Genomic DNA, 24,939 nt, shown 5'->3' with positions numbered 1-24,939 from the left:
AAGTAAAACAATTTAAAAATATAAATAGTAAAGTATAGTTCAGTTAACCCCCCAAAAACGAATTAAGTAGTACTTTAAAGTATTTTTACTTAAGTACTTTACACCACTGGTGGTCATTGATTTCCTCGTTAGCTATTCATACATGACTAATTAACAGTTAATTAACTGCAGTGTGATGATGTAGTAAATTAGCTAATAATCCTTTAAATGTGCTGAACATTCTCCTCACTATCAACTCTCCTCTCAAACTGTGTGACTGAAATGGTGTCTAGTCTACTATTGTGTCATTACTGTGCTATTGTTTCTTGGCAAATTCTGGAGCAATTCATGATGGCAAGAGAAAATAGGACAGTACATAAATACTTTTTTTTTTGGGGGGGGGGGCACCCATTCTTTAGCATAAACAAACAAGAATAACATGATAACTTTATTAATTTATTAAGCAATAATCTTTATCATCGTCCTATGAGTGAATATAGAAAACAATATAGAAAATGTGTTATCTGTTTTAGTAGTAGACAATTGACTATGCACGCAATTAGTACTCGGATAATTTCCTGTTTCGTCATAATCGTACCTTTTGGGCAGCTGAAAAAACAGACTCTGGTTGCGATAAGTCAGGTAAAACAGAGTGATCAGGATATTTACAATATGGTCAAAAACTCAAAGGTTTGAACAGACAAACAAGTCTCTCACTGAGAGGAAGGAGGACAATAATAACATAAATAACATTTATTTTGGCATCTTTTGGTGCTAACCCGACAGGTGAAAGACCAGCATGCGCCCTCCAGTAGACAACGTGTGGAACCTTTCTTTCTTTACCATACTGTACAGTCATGGGTCATTAATGCGTTGGGGAATGGTCTGCTGTTTCATCCACAACTACATGTGTCCAGAACTACTTTATATCATTTACACATATTAACATTGTTTGGCTATATTCTATGGTTTGATTCCAATCACAATATTTCACCTGTTATAACTACTTGAAGAATTATCTAATTATTTGTAGCAACCAAATTGGATCATATTGACTGTACAAAAGTGATCTAAGGGTAAGGAGGATTAGGGAAAAGCAGAAACATTTACTAAGGGGGAAGAGGGTCTGTCACGACTTCCGCCGAAGTCGGGTCCTCTCCTTGTTCGGGCGGCGCTCGGCGGGCGGCGTCGCCGGTCTTCTAGCCATCATCGATCCACTTTTCATTTTCCATTTGTTTTGTCTTGTTTTCCTCACACCTCGTTTCAATCCCCTCAATTGCTTGTTGTGTATTTAAACCCTCTGTTCCCCCCATGTCTTTGTGTGGGATTGTTTGTTGTAAGTGGTTGTACACTTGTTTTCTGGTGCAGGTAGGGTTTTTTGTACCCATATTCTGTTGTGTTTTTATGCCGTTGGTTTTTGGATTAAACTACTCCGGCTATTACCTAGTTCTGCTCTCCTGTGTCTGACTTCCCTGCCACCAGTTACGCACCTCATTACAGGGTTGGGATAAGCAAAAACCTGAAAACTATTTAAGGGGGAATAGGATTAGGAAAAGCAGAAAAACGAACTGAGGGGGAATAGAATTAGGATAAGCAGAACAACTAAGGGGGAAGAGAATTATGATAAGCAGAACAACTAACTAAGGGGGAAGAGAATTATGATAAGCAGAACAACAAAGGGGAAGATAATTAGGATAAGCAGAACAACTAAGGGGGAAGATAATTAGGATATGCAGAACAACTAAGGGGGAAGAGAATTATGATAAGCAGAACAACTAACTAAAGGGGAAGAGAAGAATTAGGAAAAAACAAAAAACTGAAAAATGACAGGCTATTTAACCAAGAATAGAAGAGCAGGGAGTCAGTCCAGTTAGACAATATCACAAATAACCTGCTCATGAAAACATGAGGACACAGACGGCCACAAGTGTTTTGCAATTGCAAACCAAGTATCTATATGGCGAATGCTTTAATGTTAACTGAAAAGTGTTAATTAACATTACAGTATGCACAATCAACCTGCAGGAGAAAGTGTATTTTTGTGTGTGTGTGTGTGTTTGTGTGTGTGTGTGTGTGTGTGTGTGTTTGTGTTTTGTGCACTTATACTCAACTGTGTGTGTGTGTGTGTTGTGTTTTGTGCACTTATACTCAACTGTGTGTGTGTGTGTGTGTGTGTGTGTGTGTGTGTGTGTGTGTGTGTGTGTGTGTGTGTGTGTGTGTGTGTGTGTGTGTGTGTGTGTGTGTGTGTGTGTGTGTGCTGTGTGTGTGTGCGGATGCATGTGTGTCCTTTGCTAGATTAACTTGGCCGACCGGCATTGACAGTCGCTCCTCGCGGTGGCAGTTAAGATAATGGCTTGTTCCGCCCAGAGTTCTGTCTTCATCAGAGGGAAGGAGGAGGAGGAGGAGGAGGAGGAGGAGAGAAGGAAAGGAGGAATGAGGAGGAGGAGAGAAGAAAAGGAAGAATAAGGAGGAGAGAAGAAAAGGAGGAATGAGGAGGAGAGAAGGAAAGGAGGAATGAGGAGGAGGAGAGAAGAAAAGGAGGAATGAGGAGGAGGAGAGAAGGAAAGGAGGAATGAGGAGGAGGAAAGAAGTAAAGGAGGAATGAGGAGGAGGAGAAGGAGGAGGGGGGAAGTTGACTTCTTCACTTTTCCCATCAAACCTCCATGATGTTGATAGATTGTAGCGATGGATGAAACTGCAATAGATAGGGAGAGAGAAATATATACATGTGACTGTTGTTAAGAAGCTCTATCCTGTCCTGTCAGAGGAAGAGTTCCTCTGAGGCATCACCTGTTACCAGTCCTGTTAGAGGACTGAGACATCACCTGTTATCAGTCCTGTTAGAGGAAGAGGACTGAGACATCACCTGTTACCAGTCATGTTAGAGGAAGAGGACTGAGACATCACCTGTTACCAGTCCTGTTAGAGGAAGAGGACTGAGACATCACCTGTTACCAGTCCTGTTAGAGGAAGAGGACTGAGACATCACCAGAGGAAGAGGACTGAGACATCACCTGTTACCAGTCCTGTTAGAGGAAGAGGACTGAAACATCACCTGTTACCAGTCCTGTTAGAGGAAGAGGACTGAAACATCACCTGTTACCAGTCCTGTTAGAGGAAGAGGACTGAGACATGACCTGTTACCAGTCCTGTTAGAGGAAGAGGACTGAGCCATCATCTGTTACCAGTCCTGTCAGAGGACTGAGTCATCACCTGTTACCAGTCCTGTTAGAGGAAGAGGACTGAGACATCACCTGTTACCAGTCCTGTTAGAGGACTGAGACATCACCTGTTACCAGTCCTGTTAGAGGAAGAGGACTGAAACATCACCTGTTACCAGTCCTGTTAGCCTCTTACATCTAGACGTTCCGCTAGCGGAACACCTGCTCCAATATCCAATGATAGGCGTGGCGCGAATTACAAATTCCTCAAAAATACAAAAACTTCAATTTTTCAAACATATGACTATTTCACAGCATTTTAAAGACAAGACTCTCGTTAATCTAACCACACTGTCCGATTTCAAAAAGGCTTTACAGCGAAAGCAAAACATTAGATTATGTCAGCAGAGTACCCAGCCAGAAATAATCAGACACCCATTTTTCAAGCTTGCATATAATGTCACAAAAACCCAGAAGACAGCTAAATGCAGCACTAACCTTTGATGATCTTCATCAGATGACACACCTAGGACATTATGTTATACAATACATGCATGTTTTGTTCAATCAAGTTCATATTTATATCAAAAAACAGCTTTTTACATTAGCATGTGACGTTCAGAACTAGCAAACTTCCGGGGAATTTACTAACAATTTACTAAATTACTCACGATAAACGTTCACAAAAAGCATAACAATTATTTTAAGAATTATAGATACAGAACTCCTCTATGCACTCGATATGTCCGATTTTAAAATAGCTTTTTGGTGAAAGCACATTTTGCAATATTCTAAGTACATAGCCCAGCCATCACGGGCTAGCTATTTAGACACCCGGCAAGTTTAGCCTTCACCAAAATCAGATTTACTATAACAAAAATGTTATTACCTTTGTTGTCTTCGTCAGAATGCACTCCCAGGACTGCTACTTCAATAACAAATGTTGGTTTGGTCCCAAATAATCCATCGTTATATCCGAATAGCGGCGTTTTGTTCGTGCGTTCCAGAAACTATCCGAAATGGTAAATCAGGGTCGTGCGCATGGCGCAATTCGTGACCAAAAAATTCTAAATATTCCATTACCGTACTTCGAAGCATGTCAACCGCTGTTTAAAATCAATTTTTATGCAATTTATCTCGTAAAAAAGCGATAATATTCCGACCGGGAATCTCCTTTTCGGCAAACAGAGGAAAAATCACAAAGACAGGGGCGGCCAGTGCACGCGCCTAAGCCCGCAGTCCCTTGATCGGCCACTTGAGAAAGGCAATAATGTGTTTCAGCCTGGGGCTGGAATGACGACATTCAGGTTTTTCCCGGGCTCTGAGAGCCTATGGAAGACGTGGGAAGTGTCACGTTAGAGCAGAGATCCTTTGTAATAGATAGAGATGGCAAAGAAGTTCAAGAAATGGTCAGACAGGCCACTTCCTGTAAAGGAATCTCTCAGGTTTTGACCTGCCATTTGAGTTCTGTTATACTCACAGACACCATTCAAACAGTTTTAGAAACTTTGGAGTGTTTTCTATCCAAAGCCAATAATTATATGCATATTATTGTTACTGGGCAGGAGTAGTAACCAGATTAAATCGGGTACGTTTTTTATCCAGCCGTGAAAATACTGCCCCCTAGCCATAACAGGTTAGAGGAAGAGGACTGAGACATGACCTGTTACCAGTCCTGTTAGAGGAAGAGGACTGAGTCATCACCTGTTACCAGTCCTGTTAGAGGAAGAGGACTGAGACATCACCTGTTACCAGTCCTGTTAGAGGAAGAGGACTGAGACATCACCTGTTACCAGTCCTGTTAGAGGAAGAGGACTGAGACATCACCTGTTACCAGTCCTGTTAGAGGAAGAGGACTGAGACATCACCAGTTACCAGTCCTGTTAGAGGAAGAGGACTGAGACATCATCTGTTACCAGTCCTGTTAGAGGAAGAGGACTGAGACATCTGTTACCAGTCCTGTTAGAGGAAGAGGACTGAGACATGACCTGTTACCAGTCCTGTTAGAGGAAGAGGACTGAGACATCACCTGTTACCAGTCCTGTCAGAGGAAGAGGACTGAGACATCACCTGTTACCTGTCCTGTCAGAGGAAGAGGACTGAGACATCACCTGTTACCAGTCCTGTTAGAGGAAGAGGACTGAGACATCTGTTACCAGTCCTGTCAGAGGAAGAGACCCTTGCTCCCTTCAGTCTAAACGTAGACTTTGATCTGAAGCCATTCTTGGGGTTATTGTGATTTTGCTGTTCATTGTAAATGTTTGTAGGCCTATGTAGGCAAATTTCATCTATGATCATATGCTATCCATTCATGCTATCTGTATGTTATTTTTATATCTGAGAATTAACCAATGATATAAGGCCACACTCAGCCATCACCACAGACACCTGTGTGTGTCCTTTGACACTATATAAAGTAGTCACCCACAGTGTTTGTTATTATATCCTGATGAAGACAGGTTGTCTGTCGAAAACGAGCTCCTAGAGTGTGAGGCTCTCGTTTTCTTTTCCAAGTGGAAAAGACCGGTGACGTTGACCGCCGAACGCCACCCGAACAAGGAGAGGGACCGACTTCGGAGGAAGTCGTGACAGTACCCCCCCCTTGACCCGCGCGTCGACACTGGCCTCGGGGACGACCCGGAGGGCGAGGCACAGAGCGATCCGGACGAAGACCGTGGAACTCCTGCAGCATTAAAGGGTCCAACACGTCCTCGACTGGAACCCAGCACCTCTCCTCCGGACCGTACCCCTCCCACTCTACGAGATACTGAAGGCCCCTCGCCCGACGCCTCGAATCCAGTATGGAGTGAACGGAGTATGCCGGGGCCCTCTCGATGTCCAGAGGGGGCGGAGGAACCTCCCCTACCTCAGACTCCTGGTTTAATCTCTCCACCTGCCCATTACACTCGGGGTGAATTGACTCTAGACGTAAATTGGGGACCTCGATCAGACACTATATCCTCAGGCACCCCGTAGTGCCGGAAGACGTGCGTAAACAAGGCCTCCGCAGTCTGTAGGGCCGTAGGGAGACTGGGCAGAGGGTGGAGACGACAGGACTTCGAGAACCGATCCACAACGACCAGGATCGCGGTGTTACCCTGTGAGGGGGGAGATCGGTTAGAAAATCCACTGACAGGTGCGGCCAAGGCCGTTGTGGAACGGGTAAGGGTTGTAACTTCCCTCTGGGCAGGTGCCTAGGAGCCTTACACTGGGCACACACCGAGCAGGAGGAAACATAAACCCTCACGTCCTTAGCCAAGGTAGGCCACCAGTACCTCCCGCTCAAACAGCGCACTGTCTGACCGATCCCAGGATGACCAGAGGAGGGTGACGTGTGGGCCCAATAGATCAACCGGTCACGAACAGCAAACGGGACGTACAGACGCCCAGCGGGACACTGGATGGGAGTGGGCTCTGCACGTAACGCCTGCTCAATGTCCGCGTCCAGCTCCCACACTACCGGCGCCACCAGGCAGGAGCCGGGGAGTATGGGAGTGGGATCCATGGGCCGCTCCTCTGTGTCATACAGCCGGGACAATGCGTCTGCCTTCACGTTCTGGGAGTCTGGTCTGTAGAAAAGGGTAAACACAAAACGGTGAAAAACATGGCCCACCTTGCCTGGCGAGGCAGGTGGGCCAAGGCTGCCCGGATGTACTCCAGATTGCGGTGGTCAGTCCAGATGAGGAAAGGGTGTTTAGCCCTCTCAAGCCAATGTCTCCATGCCTTCAAAGCCTTGACGACAGTCAACAGCTCCTGGTCACCCACATCATAGTTTCGCTCCGCCGGGCTGAGCTTCTTCGAGAAGAAGGCACAGGGGCGGAGCTTCGATGGCGTACCCGAGCGCTGAGAGAGCACAGCTCCTATCCCAGCCTCAGGCGCGTCCACCTCCACTATGAACGCCAAAGAGGGATCCGGATGGGCCAGCACGGGAGCCGAGGTAAACAGAGCCCTCAGGTGACCAAAAGCCCCGTCCGTCTCAGCCAACCACTGAAAACGCACCGGGCCCCCCTTCAGCAGTGAGGTAATGGGAGCCGCTACCTGACCAAAACCCCGGATAAACCTCCGGTAGTAGTTGGCAAACCCTAAGAACCGCTGCACCTCCTTTACCGTGGTGGGAGTCGGCCAATTACGCACGGCTGAAATGCAGTCACTCTCCATCTCCACCCCTGAGGTGGAAATGCGGTACCCTAGGAAGGAGACGGACTGCTGGAAGAACAGGCACTTCTCAGCCTTGACGTACAGGTCATGCTCCAACAGGCGACCAAGCACCCTGCGCACCAGGGACACATGCTCGGCGCGTGTAGCGGAGTATATCAGAATGTCGTCGATATACACCACTACACCCTGCCCGTGCAGGTCCCGGAAAATCTCATCTACAAAGGCCTGGAAGACTGATGGAGCATTCATCAACCCGTACGGTGTGACGAGGTACTCATAGTGCCCTGAGGTGGTAATGAAAGCCGTCTTCCACTCGTCTCCCTCCTGGATACGCACCAGGTTGTAAGCGCTCCTGAGATCTAGTTTGGTGAATAAACGCGCCCTGTGCATTGACTCAATTGCTGTGGCTATGAGGAGTAGCGGGTAACTATACCTCATGGTGATCTGGTTCAGACCCCGATAGTCAATACACGGGCGCAGACCTCCCTCCTTATTCTTCACAAAAAAGAAACTCGAGGAGGCAGGTGAAGTGGATGACCGAATGTACCCCTGACGCAGGGATTTGGAGACATATGTCTCCATAGCCGCCGTCTCCGCCTGTGAGAGGGGATACACGTGACTCCTGGGAAGTGCAGCGTCTACCAGGAGATTTATCGCGCAATCGCCCCGTCGATGGGATGGTAATTGAGTCGCCTTCTTTTTACAGAAGGCGAGAGCCAAATCGGCATATTCTGGGGGGATGCGCACGGTGGACTTTCCACCGTGGTAGCACCAATGGAAACTCCTACACACCTCCCCGAACACTCTCGCGACCACCCCGTGAGAGCCCTCTGTTGCCATGAAATGGTGGGGTCATGACAAGCTAACCAGGGAAGGCCTAGTACCACGGGAAACGCAGGAGAGTCAATAAGGAAGAGACTTATTCTCTCCTTGTGACCCCCCTGCATCACCATGCCCAGAGGAGAGGTGACCTCCCTGATCAACCCTGACCCTAATGGTTGACTATCTAAGGCGTGAACGGGGAAAGGCACAGCCACGGGAACAATGGAGATCCCTAAACTGTGGGTGAACGATCTATCTATAAATTTCCCAGCTGCGCTTGAATTGACGAGCGCCTTATGCGGGGAAAACTCAGAAAAAGTGACGTACACAAACATATGTGCGACAGAGGGCTCTGGGTAAGAATGGTGCCGGCTAACCTGGGGTGACGCCAGAGTGCTCTGCCTGCTGCCTTAATGCCCAGAGGAACCAACCCAGCACCGACCGGCAGTGTGACCTCTGCGGCCACAGATGGTGCACGAGCTGGAACCCCCTCCGGTCTCCCTGCGCACCACCCCTCCCAGCTCCATGGGTATAGGAGAGGGGGTGCGGGGGGATGGAACCAACAGACCCCGATCTGAAAGTCCGCGGGCAGCCAGCAGGTTATCAAGCCGGATGGACAGGTCCACCAGCTGGTCGAACGTGAGGGTGGTGTCTCTGCAGGCCAACGCCCGACGGACGTCCTCGCGCAGACTGCAGCGATAATGGTCGATCAGGGCCCTGTCATTCCATCCCGCGCCGGCAGCCAGGGTCCGAAACTCCAGGGCGAACTCCTGGGCACTCCTCGTCCCCTGCCTCAGATGGAATAGGCGTTCACCCACCGCTCTACCCTCGGGCGGGAGGTCGAAGACTGCCCAGAAGCTGCGGGTGAACTCCTCAAACTGGTACAACGCCACATCTCCCTCTCTCCACACGGCGTTGGCCCACTCCAGGGTTTTCCCGGTGAGGCACGAGACGAGGGCGGACACCCTCTCACAGCCCGAAGGAGCCGGGTGGACGGTTGCCAGGTATAAGTCCAGCTGGTATAAGACCCCTGGCAGTTCGCAGCCGTCCCATTGTATTCCTGGGGAAGGGAGAGACAAATCCCACTGGGACCAGGAGAAGGAGGGGTGCGTAGTGGAGACCCCGGCTGTGCTGGTGGAGGCGCTGGGAGAACTCCCTGTCTCTCCCAGCGGTCCATTGTCTGGACAACGTGGTCCATGGCGGTGCCAAGATGGTGGAGAATTGCTGCGTGCTCCCGGACTCGCTCCTCCACCCCTATACCCGGGCTACCTGCTCCTGCTGACTCCATAAATTTGGTCCGGTATTCTGTAAGGGGTGCGTACTGGCGGCAGAGAAGTCAGACGCAGGAGAGCAAAAACTGTATTTCCAACGGCGCAGTCTAATAATAAAAACCACCGGTAAACAGAACAATCAATAAATGGGTACAAAACCCGATGCACACCAGACATAACGTGCACAAAAACTTACAATAAACAATACCGGACATGGACATGGGGGGAACAGAGGGTTAAATACACAACATGGAATTGATGGAATTGAAACCAGGTGTGTGGGAAGACAAGACAAAACAAATGGAAAATGAAAGGTGGATCGGTGATGTCTAGAAGACCGGTGACGTCGACCGCGGAACGACGCCCGAACAAGGAGAGGGACCGACTTCGGAGGAAGTCGTGACAGTTCTAATCTGCTAGCCAGCACCTCTCCTAAACAGGTGTTCTACTCTGCTAGCCAGCACCTCTCCTAAACAGGTGTTCTACTCTGCTAGCCAGCACCTCTCCTAAACACATGTTCTACTCAGCTAGCCAGCACCTCTCCTAAACACATGTTCTACTCAGCTAGCCAGCACCTCTCTTAAACAGGTGTGCGTGCATTTCGCCTCTAGATGATCCTAAATCTGCTGGCCATCATCCAGTGTTATCTAGTGCTCCTATAAGCCAGGGTTCAGCATTTTTTGAGGCTTTTAGTTTTTGTTAAAAAAATGCATCTGTTCCTACGTATTCCCACAAATAACAACAGAAATGGACACCACTATAGATGTTACTGAGAGGGCAGCAACAGAAATGGACACCACTATAGAGGTTACTGAGAGGGCAGCAACAGAAATGGACACCACTATAGAGGTTACTGAGAGGGCAGCAACAGAAATGGACACGACTATAGATGTTACTGAGAGGGCAAAAACAGAAATGGACACCACTATAGATGTTACTGAGAGGGCAGCAACAGAAATGGACACCACTATAGATGTTACTGAGAGGGCAGCAACAGAAATGGACACCACTATAGATGTTACTGAGAGGGCAGCAACAGAAATGGACACCACTATAGACGTTCCTGAGAGGGCAGCAACAGTAATGGACACCACTATAAACGTTACTGAGAGGGTCACAACAACAGTAACTGGTGGTATATAGTGGTCACAGTGCTCCAAATGGACTCTGGGAAATAAGGTCTGTGGGTGAGATGGGTTCCGGTAACCGCGGGCTATAGAGCAGCAGTCATTCAGCCCAGCACAATGTGGAAACAGTTCAAGTGTGAAGTACAGAGAGAGGAGATACAGAGTGCCTGCAGATGTTGTAGCTTAGCTTTTGCACTGCTTCTGTATTCATATGATGTAGGTACATGAATACATCAACAGGTAGACGATGTGGTGCTAAATGTAGCACATGAAGTGATTGCTTACTATAGGGTGTGATACGTACTTGACTTATTGGCTTATATGTTGACTACAATCTACAAACTGTGTCCCATGGTCTACCATGCCCACCTTGCTCCGTGGTACTCCTCCGCTTCGGTGTTCATTCATTCATCCATACATCTCTCTCTCTCTCTCTCTCTTTCCATCGATTCAGTCATTCATCTATGTACCTTGCTCCGTAGCAGTCCTCCAGAGCAGTGTTCTGGCGTGCTCGCCAACGACAACGGCTTAACCTTGTCTTTACCGGAGCTGGAGTCGTTGTCCTTGATGATGTCATACTGCCGACAGAACAAGGCGATTACAGCTGCGGGGAGGGGGAAGGGAGGGGTGGGTGGTGGTGGTGGTGGGGGGGGGGGGTTAGACAAGAGAGATGGGGATTAACATACTGTCATTGTCACTCACAGGCCTGTCATCACTTCCTGTTATTGTAACCTGGGGTAGTAGAGGCATGTTGAAAAGGTAGCTGTCTCATTACCCAGGGAGTGTATGGTGGTGATCACAATGGTGGAGTCGATGGTGGTGTCTTTATTTTTTCAGCAGGGGAAGATTAGTATATTGCATCGCAGTGTATTCAGAACTGTAATGGCCGTCGAAGGGAGTAGACCAAGGCGCAGCGGGTTGAATGCTCATAATTAACTTTATTTAGAACACTAAACAAAACCAGGAAAAATCGACAGCCAAACAGTACTGTCAGGTACACGAAACACTAAACAGAAAATAACCACCCACAACCACAATGAGAAAAAAACCCTACTTAAATATGGTCTCTAATCAGAGGCAACGAGATACAGCTGCGTCCAATTAGAGACCAATCCCAAACACTTCCAACCTAGACATAGACAACCTAGAATAAACATAGAAATAGACTAACATAGAACATAACCCAAAAACCACAAAACACACAAAACAAACACCCCCTGCCACTCCCTGACCAAACTACAATAACAAATAACCCCTTTTACTGGTCAGGACGTGACAAGAACCATCCGTAGACTGATGCTCATTGCCTGAGAGGTGGTCGTAAAGGGTTGCAAAATTCTGGAAAACGTTCCCAAAATTCCATTTTAAATATGGGACTCTTCTAAATCAAATCAAATTTTATTTCTCATGTTTTTCGTAAAACAAAAGGAGTAGACTAACAGTGAAATGCTTACTTACGAGCCTTTCCCAACAATGCAGAGAGAAAAACTGAAAAATTATAGAAAAAGAACACAAGGAATAAATATACAATGAGTAACGATAACTTGGTTATGTACACGTGGTACCAGTACTGAGTTGATGTGCAGCGGTACGAGGTAATAACTTGGCTATATACACGTCGTACCAGTACTGAGTTGATGTGCAGCGGTACGAGGTAATAACTTGGCTATGTACACGTGGTACCAGTACTGAGTTGATGTGCAGCGGTACGAGGTAATAACTTGGCTATGTACACGTGGTACCAGTACTGAGTTGATGTGCAGCGGTACGAGGTAATAACTTGGCTATGTACACGTGGTACCAGTACTGAGTTGATGTGCAGCGGTACGAGGTAATAACTTGGCTATATACACGTGGTACCAGTACTGAGTTGATGTGCAGCGGTACGAGGTAATAACTTGGTTATGTACACGTGGTACCAGTACTGAGTTGATGTGCAGCGGTACGAGGTAATAACTTGGCTATGTACACGTGGTACCAGTACTGAGTTGATGTGCAGCGGTACGAGGTAATAACTTGGCTATATACACGTCGTACCAGTACTGAGTTGATGTGCAGGGGTAATGTAATTGACGTAGATATGTACATATAGGAAGGTATAAAGTAACTAGGCAACAGGATAGATAATAAACAGTAACAGCAGCGTATGTGATGAGTCAAAAGAGTTGGGGGTCAATGCAGATTCTCCGGGTAGCCATTGATTTACTATGTAACTATTTAGCAGTCTTATGGAATGGAGGTAGAAGCTGTTCAGGGTACTGTTTGTCCCAGACTTGGCACTCCGGTACCACTTGCTGTGCGGTAGCAGAGATATCTGTCTACAAGTTGGGTGGCTGGAGTCATTGATAATTTTTTTTGTGCCTTCCTCAGACACCGCCTGGCAGGGAGGTCGGTCCCAGTGATGTACTGGGCCGAACGCACTACCCTCTGTAGAACCTTGCGGTCAGATGCTAAGCAGGTCCTGGATGAGAATGTTAGCTGGGTTATCTGCCTATTAGGTTCCCTGGATGAGAATGTTAGCTGGTTTATCTGCCTGTTTGTTTCCCTGGATGAGAATGTTAGCTGGGTTATCTGCCTGTTTGTTTCCCTGGATGAGAATGTTAGCTGGTTCATCTGCCTGTTTGTTTCCCTGGATGAGAATGTTAGCTGGGTTATCTGCCTGTTAGGTTCCCTGGATGAGAATGGTGCAGAAGCTGTGAGTGTATTAAACAGTATATATAGTAGTGTATATATAATAGTATATATAATAGTGTATATAATAGTGTATATAATACTATATATAATAGTATATATAATTGGGTATATAATAGTATATATAATAGGGTATATAATAGTATATATAATAGTATATATAATAGGGTATATAATAGTATATATAATAGTGTATATAATAGTATATATAATAGGGTATATAATAGTATATATAATAGTGTATATAATAGTATATATAATAGTATATATAATAGTGTATATAATAGTATATATAATAGGGTATATAATAGTATATATATAATAGTGTATATAATAGGGTATATAATAGTATATATATAATAGTGTATATAATAGGGTATATAGTAGTGTATATATAATAGGGTATATAGTAGTGTATATATAATAGTGTATATAATAAGGTATATAGTAGTGTATATATAATAGTGTATATAATAGTATATATAATAGGGTATATAAAAGTATATATAATAGTGTATATAATAGGGTATATAGTAGTGTATATATAATAGGGTATATAGTAGTGTATATATAATAGTGTATATAATAGTATATATAATAGTGTATATAGTAGTGTATATATAATAGGGTATATAGTAGTGTATATATAATTGTGTATATAATAGGGTATATAGTAGTGTATATATAATAGGGTATATAGAAGTGTATATATAATAGTATATATAATAGTGTATATAACAGGCTATATAGAACTGTATATATAATAGGGCATATAGAAGTGTTTATATAATAGTATATATAATAGGGTATATAGTAGTGTATATATAATAGGGTATATAGTAGTGTATATATAATAGGGTATATAGTAGTGTATATATAATAGTGTATATAATAGGGTATATAGTAGCGTATATATAATAGGGTATATAGTACTGTATATATAATAGGGCATATAGTAGTGTATATATAATTGGTTATATAGTAGTGTATATATAATAGGGTATATAGAAGTGTATATATAATAGGGTATATAATAGTGTATATATAATAGGGTATATAGTAGTATATATATATATAATAGGGTATATAGTAGTGTATATATAATAGTTTATGTAATAATGTATATATAATAGTGTATATATAATAGGATATATAGTAGTGTATATATAATAGGGTATATACTAGTGTACATATAATAGTATATATAATAGTGTATATATATAATAGTTTATGTAATAATGTATATATAATAGTGTATATATAATATGGTTTATAATGCTGTGTATATATTAGGGTATTTAATAGTGCTTATAATATGTTAAGGGCAGGGACACAGAGATCTCACCGCGAAGACCATCAGTAGCACTGAGACTGACGTAGCTAGCTGAATGTCATGTACCTTCCTATACGGTGGTACTATAGTAACGCTGCTGGAAGCCAGCATGGAAAGGCTAGACGATGTTGTCGTTCAGACACACACAGTGTTTGACAAATTGCCTCTATCATAAAGCAATACCAAATGTGTTCTCATTGCAATTTCATGTAGGTATTTTCTTCTTCTTTAATTCACGGCCTCCTACAACCCCATCCGATGGTTTCCATTCAGAAGTCAAATCTGAGGTGCCTTTATATCCAGGAAGCAGACGATCCTGAGAATGACGTGAAGTCAGCAAACCATTTATCCACCCATCACCAGGAGAAACTGGCAATTCAATTCAATCTTCTGTGTGTTGAATTCTTTATGAGGGTATAGAGTAGCTGTTCAGAGAAAAGCCAATGGTGTGACGATGATATTGCTAGTTTATAAAGCACTCATAACACATTTATAAGCTATTTAATAAGAATTTATAAACCTTCGTCCCATTACCCCCAGCACCCCTTCGTCCCAGCACCCTATTCCCTTCAAATAGCACCCTATTCCCTTCAAATATCACCTTATCACCCTATTCCCTTCATATAGCACCCTATTCCCTTCAAATAGCACCCTATTCCCTTCAAATATCACCCCTATTCCCTTCAAATAGCACCCTATTCCCTTCAAATAGCATCCTATTCCCTTCAAATAGCACCCTATTCCCTTCAAATAGCACCCTATTCCCTTCAAATAGCACCCTATCACCCTATTCCCTTCAAATATCACCCTATTCCCTTCAAATATCACCCTATTCCCTTCAAATATCACCTTGTCACCCTATTCCCTTCAAATATCACCCTATTCCCTTCAAATAGCACCCTATCACCCTATTCCCTTCAAATATCACCCTATTCCCTTCAAATAGCACCCTATCACCCTATTCCCTTCAAATATCACCCTATTCCCTTCAAATATCACCTTATCACCCTATTCCCTTCAAATATCACCCTATTCCCTTCAAATATCACCCCTATTCCCTTCAAATAGCACCTTATTCCCTTCAAATAGCACCCTATTCCCTTCATATAGCACCCTATTCCCTTCAAATAGCACCCTATTCCCTTCAAATAGCACCCTATCACCCTATTCCCTTCAAATATCACCCTATTCCCTTCAAATATCACCCTATTCCCTTCAAATATCACCTTGTCACCCTATTCCCTTCAAATATCACCCTATTCCCTTCAAATAGCACCCTATCACCCTATTCCCTTCAAATATCACCTTATTCCCTTCAAATATCACCTTATCACCCTATTCCCTTCAAATATCACCCTATTTCCTTCAAATAGCACCCTATTCCCTTCAAATATCACCCTATTCCCTTCAAATATCACCTTATCACCCTATTCCCTTCAAATAGCACCCTATTCCCTTCAAATATCACCTTATCACCCTATTCCCTTGAAATAGCACCCTATTCCCTTGAAATAGCACCCTATTCCCTTCAAATATCACCCTATCACCCTATTCTCTTCAAATAGCACCCTATCACCCTATTCCCTTCAAATAGCACCCTAGCACACTATTCCATTCAAATAGCACCCTATTCCCTTCATAGTGCCCGATTCCCTTCATATGATGGTCTCTATATAGTGGGTATGGTGCCATTTGGGACACACAGTCATTTTCTATTTTACATCACAGAGGCTCCTGTCTTCAGAGGCTCCTGTCTTCTCTCCTGTCTTCAGAGGCTCCTGTCTTCAGAGACTCCTGTCTTCTCTCCTGTCTTCAGAGGCTCCTGTCTTCTCTCCTGTCTTCAGAGGCTCCTGTCTTCAGAGGCTCCTGTCTTTAGAGGCTCCTGTCTTCTCTCCTGTCTTCAGAGGCTCCTGTCTTCTCTCCTGTCTTCAGAGGCTCCTGTCTTCTCTCCTGTCTTCAGAGGCTCCTGTCTTCAGAGGCTCCTGTCTTCAGAGACTCCTGTCTTCTCTCCTGTCTTCAGGGGCTCCTGTCTTCTCTCCAGGCTTCAGAGGCTCCTGTCTTCTCTCTCGGCTTCAGAGGCTCCTGTCTTCTCTCCAGGGTTCCTTTATTAATTATTATGGCTAATCATTACCGGGGTGGAGGGTTGAATATCTGGGAGCAGTGGGAGAAGTGTGAGGTAGATTTGACGTGATCATAGAGGGGAAGCTATGTAGAAATACTGAGCCATACTGTTTATGTGGTCTTACGTAAATTAGAACAAAACCCGATTTGGCCTATATGGTCCTCTTAGTATTGTCGTCAAAAGATGACCTTGAAGTGCTTTGATTGATTGGTTGATTGATTAAATAATTGATTGATTGATTGATTGATTGATTGATTGATTGATTGATTGACAGAGAAAGCAGCACCTGAAGCACTATCTGAACTCGTACTCCCTAGCTCATCATAAATGATCCTGTAAATAACTCTTACTCCCTAGCTCATCGTTAATGATCCTGTAAATAACTCGTACTCCCTAGCTCATCGTTAATGATCCTGTAAATAACTCGTACTCCCTAGCTCATCGTTAATGATCCTGTAAATAACTCGTACTCCCTAGCTCATCGTTAATGATCCTGTAAATAACTCTTACTCCCTAGCTCATCGTTAATGATCCTGTAAATAACTCGTACTCCCTAGCTCATCGTTAATGATCCTGTAAATAATGTAAAACATATACAGTTAATAAATTATTAAGATCACTGCTGTACCTGTAATGATCACTGCTGTACCTGTAATGATCACACCTGTACCTGTAAAGCCAGGCCGTACCTGTAAAGCCAGGCCGTACCTGTAAAGCCAGTCCTTACCAGTAAAGCCAGTCCTTACCAGTAAAGCCAGTATGTACCTGTAAAGCCAGTATGTACCTGTAAAGCCAGTCCGTACCTGTAAAGCCAGTCAATACCTGTAAAGCCAGGCCGTACCTGTAAAGCCAGTCCTTACCTGTAAAGCCAGTCCTTACCTGTAAAGCCAGTATGTACCTGTAAAGCCAGTCCTTACCTGTAAAGTCAGTCCGTAACTGTAAAGCCAGTGTGTACCTGTTAAGCCAGTCCATACCTGTAAAGTCAGTCCTTACCTGTAAAGCCAGTATGAACCTGTAAAGCCAGTCCTTACCTGTAAAGTCAGTCTGTAACTGTAAAGCCAGTGTGTACCTGTTAAGCCAGTCCATACCTGTAAAGTCAGACCGTACCTGTAAAGTCAGTCCGTAACTGTAAAGCCAGTATGTACCTGTAAAGCCAGTCCTTACCTGTAAAGTCAGTCCGTAACTGTAAAGCCAGTGTGTACCTGTTAAGCCAGTCCATACCTGTAAAGTCAGTCCTTACCTGTAAAGCCAGTATGTACCTGTAAAATCAGTCCTTACCTGTAAAGCCAGTATGTACCTGCAAAACCAGTCCTTAACTGTACAGCCAGTATGTACCTGTAAAACCAGTCCTTACCTGTAAAGCCAGTATGTACCTGTAAAACCAGTCCTTACCTGTAAAGCCAGTATGTACCTGTAAAACCAGTCCTTACCTGTACAGCCAGTATGTACCTGTAAATCCAGTCCTTACCTGTAAAGCCAGTATGTACCTGTAAAACCAGTCCTTACCTGTAAAACCAGTCCTTACCTGTAAAGCCAGTATGTACCTGTAAAACCAGTCCTTTCCTGTACAGCCACTATGTACCTGTAAAACCAGTCCTTACCTGTACAGCCAGTATGTACCTGTAAAACCAGTCCTTACCTGTAAAGCCAGTATGTACTTGTAAAACCAGTCCTTACCTGTAAAGCCAGTATGTACCTGTAAAACCAGTCCTTACCTGTACAGCCAGTATGTACCTATAAAACCAGTCCTTACCTGTACAGCCAGTATGTACCTGTAAAACCAGTCCTTACCTGTAAAGCCAGTATGTACCTGTAAAACCAGTCCTTACCTGTACAGTCAGTATGTACCTGTAAAACCAGTCCTTACCTGTACAGCCAGTATGTACCTGTAAAACCAGTCCTTACCTGTACAGCCAGTATGTACCTGTAAAACCAGTCCTTACCTGCCCACATGAGAAGCACTACCACGATGATGATCATCTCCCCAGTCTGGAGCTGTCGGGACTTGTCCACTCCCTCCACAGCAGGGTCATCTGTGGGAAAAGAGACAACAGACCTGGTTAGTATCAGTCAGTACCAAGACTATAATACACAAGAGAGACCATAGGCCAAAGACTATAATACACAAGAGAGACCATAGGCCAAAGACTATAATACACAAGAGAGACCATAGGCCAAAGACTATAATACACAAGAGAGACCATAGGCCAAAGACTATAATAAACAAGAGAGACCATAGGCCAAAGACTATAATACACAAGAGAGACCATAGGCCAAAGACTATAATACACAAGAGAGACCATAGGCCAAAGACTATAATACACAAGAGAGACCATAGGCCAAAGACTATAATACACAAGAGAGACCATAGGCCAAAGACTGTAATGCACAAGAGAGACCATAGGCCAAAGACTATAATACACAAGAGAGACCATAGGCCAAAGACTATAATACACAAGAGAGAAAACTAACAGTCATTACCAGTCAGTACCAGACAACAGGTAGTACCAGTCAGTACCAGACAACAGTCAGTACCAGTCAGTACCAGACAGTACCAGACAACAGACAGTACCAGACAACAGTCAGTACCAGTCAGTACCAGACAACAGTCAGTACCAGTCAGTACCAGACAACAGTCAGTACCAGTCAGTACCAGTCAGTACCAGACAACAGTCAGTACCAGACAACAGTCAGTACCAGTCAGTACCAGTCAGTACCAGACAACAGTCAGTACCAGTCAGTACCAGACAACAGACAGTACCAGACAACAGTCAGTACCAGTCAGTACCAGACAACAGTCAGTACCAGTCAGTACCAGACAACAGTCAGTACCAGACAACAGTCAGTACCAGTCAGTACCAGACAACAGTCAGTACCAGTCAGTACCAGACAACAGTCAGTACCAGACAACAGTCAGTACCAGTCAGTACCAGACAACAGACAGTACCAGACAACAGTCAGTACCAGTCAGTACCAGACAACAGACAGTACCAGACAACAGTCAGTACCAGTCAGTACCAGTCAGTACCAGACAACAGTCTGTACCAGTCAGTACCAGACAACAGTCAGGACCAGACAACAGTCAGTACCAGTCAGTACCAGACAACAGTCAATACCAGACAACAGTCAGTACTGGTCCCATGTGGTTCAGTTGTTAGAGCATGGTGTTTGCAACGCCAGGGTTGTGGGTTCAATTCCCATGGGGAACCAGCACGAAAAAAATGTTTATGAAATGTGTGCATTCACTACTGTAAGTTGCTCTAGATAAGAGCATCTGCTGAAATGTACCAGACAATACCAACACAGACTGGCCCTTTCACCTGTAGCATGGTGGAACGCTTCCATAGCAACTATTCTTTAACCTGTAGCATGGTGGAACACTTCCATAGCAACTATTCTTTAACCTGTAGCATGGTGGAACGCTTCCATAGCAACTATTCTTTAACCTGTAGCATGGTGGAACGCTTCCATAGCAACTATTCTTTAACCTGTAGCATGGTGGAACGCTTCCATAGCAACTATTCTTTAACCTGTAGCATGGTGGAACGCTTCCATAGCAAGTGGTGGGTGGTGTGCACACCTCCGAAGTCTGACCAGGAGGCCATCTACCATTTCTGCCACAATGATGTTTTGGGTCAGCCTCTGGAATCAGATTAAATGCCCTGGGTGATGAATCCGCTTCAGAGAAAATCGTATTCCTGGTCGTAATGTTGGTAAGTTGACGTCGCTCTGATATTCAAGAGGACAAGTACATTAGAGTATCTAGTTTGAGAAACAGACGCCTCACAAGTCCTCAACTGGCATCTCCATTCAATAGTACCAGCAAAATACCAGTCTCAACACCAATAGTGAAGAGGCAACTCCGGGATGCTGGCCCTTTAGACAGAGTTGCAAAGAAAAAGCCATATCTCAGACTGGCCAATAAAAAGAAAAGATTAAGATGGGCAAAAGAACACAGACACTGGACAGAGGAACTCTCGCTAAAAGGCCAGCATCCCAGAGTCGCCTCTTCACTGTTGACAATGACTGGAGTGGCAATGCCAAGCGTTGGCTGGAGTGGTGTAAAGCTCGTCGCCATTGGACTCTGGAGCAGTGGAAACACATTCTCTGAATCACGCTTCATCATCTGGCAGTCTGACGGACTAATCTGGGTTTGGTGGATGCCAGGACAATGCTACCTGCCCCAATTGCCAACTGTAAGGTTTGGTGGAGGAGGAATAATGGTCTGCTGGTGGTTTTCATAGTTCACTAATGCAATTCACAAATCTTGTGAACTCACAATTGAAAGACATTCTTTATAATAACTCAGTTTTATCTTGATTCCAGTAGGGTTGTGGAGCCAAGCATAACACAATTACTGCTGTAAGTAAGGTTGCAGGTGATATTCTAGATGCTCAGGACAAGAAAAATAACTATATTTCACTTTTTATTGACTTATCGAAGGCCTTTGACACTTGTTGACCATGCCCTGCTGTTGAATAGACTAAAAAAGGTTTAAGTGTTGTCATGACGTTGGCCTCTTTGAGTACAGGGAGGACAGTTGACCCCCTCCCCCCTTGCACCATCCCCCAACCTACCTTCCCCCACCCAGTCCCTGTGTGAAGGAGTGGTAAAATTCCAGGAGAATCTCTTGCCACATGGCCCATAGAGAGACACAGGAAATTCTTCCAACTCACAGAATTGGGGAGCCAAGCGACATTTGTGTTCTGGAGAAGGTATGGAAGATTGGTGAAGAATCCAGCTACGAACTGGTCCGCTTGGTACAATTTTGTGATACTCAGAAGAGACAATATAGCCATATTACCATAAAACGGTTTATATAATAGCCTCAGCCTTGAGACTTGCATCCACATGGTTGTATAGAATGTATTAATAAGGATAAAGCTATTTGTAATACATTGAGATGCTATGTACTGATGTTAATGTGATAGAATTGTGTTTCTGTACCAAGCTTAACTCAGTCATAGGCACGCCCCCAGGGACACAGACAGGACCAGGCGTCATGTGACATGTTCACTATAAAACTATACCCTGATCTACTTTCTTCAGACCAGGCCTCCACTCCATTGCGAGTTGGCCAATAGGTTTGACCATCCAAGTACTCTACTGAAAGTGAACCATACCACGTGGTTAACTTTTAGACTATTGATACCGACAGAATAAGAACAAGTCTTTGATATTAATTAATAGTCTGCAGCTAGAAATTATATCATTGAACGCGAAGACCAACGAAACATCCATTCTATGACGACATTAATGAATGTCGCTTTGAAAGATCCATTCTAACCGAGAGAGAGAGAGAGCGAGAGCTCTCCAACAGAACGATGCTCCAACAAGGATCCCGACGACACACTGAGCGTAAATATATATTGATTGCAATTGTTCTCGAATGAGTGAGCGTTCATGTGCAAAGGATTAGCATATCAATTGTTAATACTAAGGAACTCTGTGTGCATCCTCAGCTGAACATTTTATGACCCATTGTTTAACAAGACACCAGCCAGGCCTGTTTAGCCACTAGGGCACATTACTCTACCAATTCTTTGTGATGATAATTACTGTTTGTATACTTTCTGTGAATTACTTAGTTTAGTAAATAAATGATTTTAAGACCATTGATGTATGGATGACTCTTAGTAAAGACTGGGTTCGTGCAGATACAACAATTTACGACGTTTGGAATGAGACTCGACGCGAGGTAAAATACACCATTTAAACCAGAAGATAATCGCCTATACTATAATAGAATATAATATATAATGTTATAATATAGGAAAGTTATATTAGGAAAATTATAACTTTGTAATCTGAATATTTTCCTTGGTGCCCCGATCTCCTAGTTAATTACAATTAAACGATGAATCAGTTTGATCGCGTGATAATAATTACAGGGAGTTAATTGATAAACATGTCTTCAGTTTAATGGTACCCCAAAGACACGACAGTGTTGATGCATTGGATTGGTTCCAAAACGACCATTCTGACAGAACACAGTGTGTAGCTCAGTAGGATGTCACGTCCTGACCATAGTATGTTGTTATTTTCTATGGTAGAGTAGGTATGGGAGTGACAGGGGGTGTTTGTCTATGTTTTGTATTTCTATATTCAGTTTCTAGTTTTGTATTTCTATGTTGGTGTTGTTTGGTATGATCTCCAATTAGAGGCAGCTGGTCGTCGTTGTCTCTAATTGGAGGTCATATTTAAGCTGATGTTTGTCCCACCTGTTTTTGTGGGTGATTATATTTTGTGAGTAGTGTTTGTTTCTCCTCTGCGTCACAGTTTGTTGTTTTGTCCTTCCGTTTATTTTGTATTGCATAAAGTTTCACAGTCTAATAAATATGTGGAACGAAACACACGCTGCATTTTGGTCCGGTCCTTTAGACAACCGTGACAGAGGGTATGAAATCTGAGTTTCGAAGGCTTACAAAAGGAGTTCCCCAGGGCTCAATTTTAGGTCTGATCCTTTTTTACACTGTATATAAATGATATAAGGAAGACGGTTGACTCTGTAAATCTCCATCTGTATGCTGATACAATTATTTATTCTAGCGCATCTAATATTGAGAAGGCTTTTCAGGACTTACATTTTGGCCTTTGATGTTATTCAAAGGCAGCCTTTTCCAATTGAAACTTGTGCTTAATGAAAGGAAAACAAAGTTTATGGTTTTCTCTTCCCTGAAAGTAAACCGATGGAGTAACTTGCAGATTTTAACTATAAAGGATAGCAAATTGATAGGGTCACCTCCTATAAGTATCTTGGGATTTGGTTAGATGAAAAAGCTGAATTTTAAACAGCACATTGATAAATTGACACAGAAACTGAAGTTGGGTTTCTATTTCAGGAACAAATATTGTTTTTTAGGAAATATCTTGTTCAAAGCACTTATTTTTAATCAGTGCTGGATGATGGTGATATTGTCGAAATGCAGGCCTCAGAAAGTACCTTGAAAACTCTGGACACAGTGTATCATGGTGCTTTAACATCTATTACCAACGCTAGATCACTGACCCATCACTGTGATCTGTATGCTATGGTGCAATGGACCTGTCTCTCCACCCGGAGGCTAAAGCACTGGAACACTTTTGTGTACAAAGCATTGATGAGACAACTCCCTTTTGTATCTCTGTTCTTTACTGACCAGATCAGTCATTCAATTCAGTCTTCGTTCACAGTCTTTGCTGTCCTTGCCTGTTCCTAAGGCTTAGAACTGAGATGGGGAAACAATATTTTTCCCATAATGCCCCTTCATCTTGGAAGATGCTTCAGAAGATTGTAAAGTTAGGGGAGTTATAGTGTCCTTGTCTGTTTTTAAGACTCTGATCGACAACACTGCAGTTGTTTCTAATCTTCAGTTGTATCTTTAACTTGTGACACTTTGCCATTTGTGTGTATTCTGTATTTGTTTTCTGTAATGTTTTATGGACACGTTGCTATTTCCCTGTTTTGCCTTCTTGCCAGGTCGCCCTTGCAAAAGAGGTTTTTATCCTCAATGGGCTTTACCTGGTTAAATAAAGGTTACAAAAAAAAAATGCTCTTGTAGCTGAATGGAATCAAGTCCCCCTGCAGCAATGTTCCCACATCTAGTGGAAAGCCTTCCCAGAAGAGTGGAGGCTGTTATAGCAGCAAAGGTGGGGACCAACTCCCTATTAATGCCCATGATTTTCGATTTAGATGTTCGATGAGCAGGTGTCCACATACTTTTGTTCAGGTAGCGTATATATACAGTACCAGTCAAAAGTTTGGACACACCTACTCATTCAAAGGTTTTTCTTTATTTTTTTACTATTTTCTACATTGTAGAATAACAGTGAAGACATCAAAAACTATGAAATAACACATATGGAATCATGTAGTAACCAAAAAAGTGTTAAACAGATCAAAATATATTTTATATTTGAGATTCTTCAAAGTAGCCAGCCTTTGATTTGATGACAGCTCCTCAGCACGGAGCCTCCAGCGACGCTCCTCAGCCCGGAGTCTCCTGAACGGGAGCTACGCCCAGAACCAGAGCCACCTCCGTAGTGGGAAGATTGGCGAAGGGGGGTTGTAGCACAGTGACCGTCGTTGACGGTGGCCACCCTCCCTTCCCTCCCTTTAAGTTTGGGGTTGTTTTTGTGGGGTCACTTTCATAGCAGCCATGTTGCATTCATTCTAGCCTCTATGCACTCTCCTCTCACATTTTCCTTTCATTTGTGGACTTCAATGCACAACACATCAGCTGTATGTGACCAGGCGAAAAAACCTTTCCAAGCCAAACCATATCATAACCGCTGC

General features: G+C 43.8%; 1 protein-coding gene across 1 annotated transcript in view; it reads right to left on the bottom strand.

Annotated features, from left to right (window-relative positions):
- Positions 1-2,243: 2,243 nt before the first annotated feature.
- LOC106571019 (fibronectin type III domain-containing protein 4-like) overlaps positions 2,244-24,939 on the bottom strand; it is a 99,394-nt gene continuing 76,698 nt past the window's right edge. The window contains exons 4-6 of the mRNA XM_082961951.1: positions 18,608-18,697; positions 10,989-11,122; positions 2,244-2,674 (exon numbers count right to left, since the gene is read on the bottom strand). Coding sequence (XP_082818077.1) covers positions 2,633-2,674; positions 10,989-11,122; positions 18,608-18,697 — 266 coding nt within the window. The 3' untranslated portion in view covers positions 2,244-2,632. The remainder of the gene's footprint in view (positions 2,675-10,988; positions 11,123-18,607; positions 18,698-24,939) is intronic.

Source organism: Salmo salar, chromosome 15 (genome assembly GCF_965601325.2).
Source record: "Salmo salar chromosome 15, fSalSal1, whole genome shotgun sequence".
NCBI lineage: Eukaryota > Metazoa > Chordata > Actinopteri > Salmoniformes > Salmonidae > Salmo > Salmo salar.
Note: the sequence above shows the minus strand (reverse complement) of the source record. Positions and strands in the feature narration are given on the sequence as shown.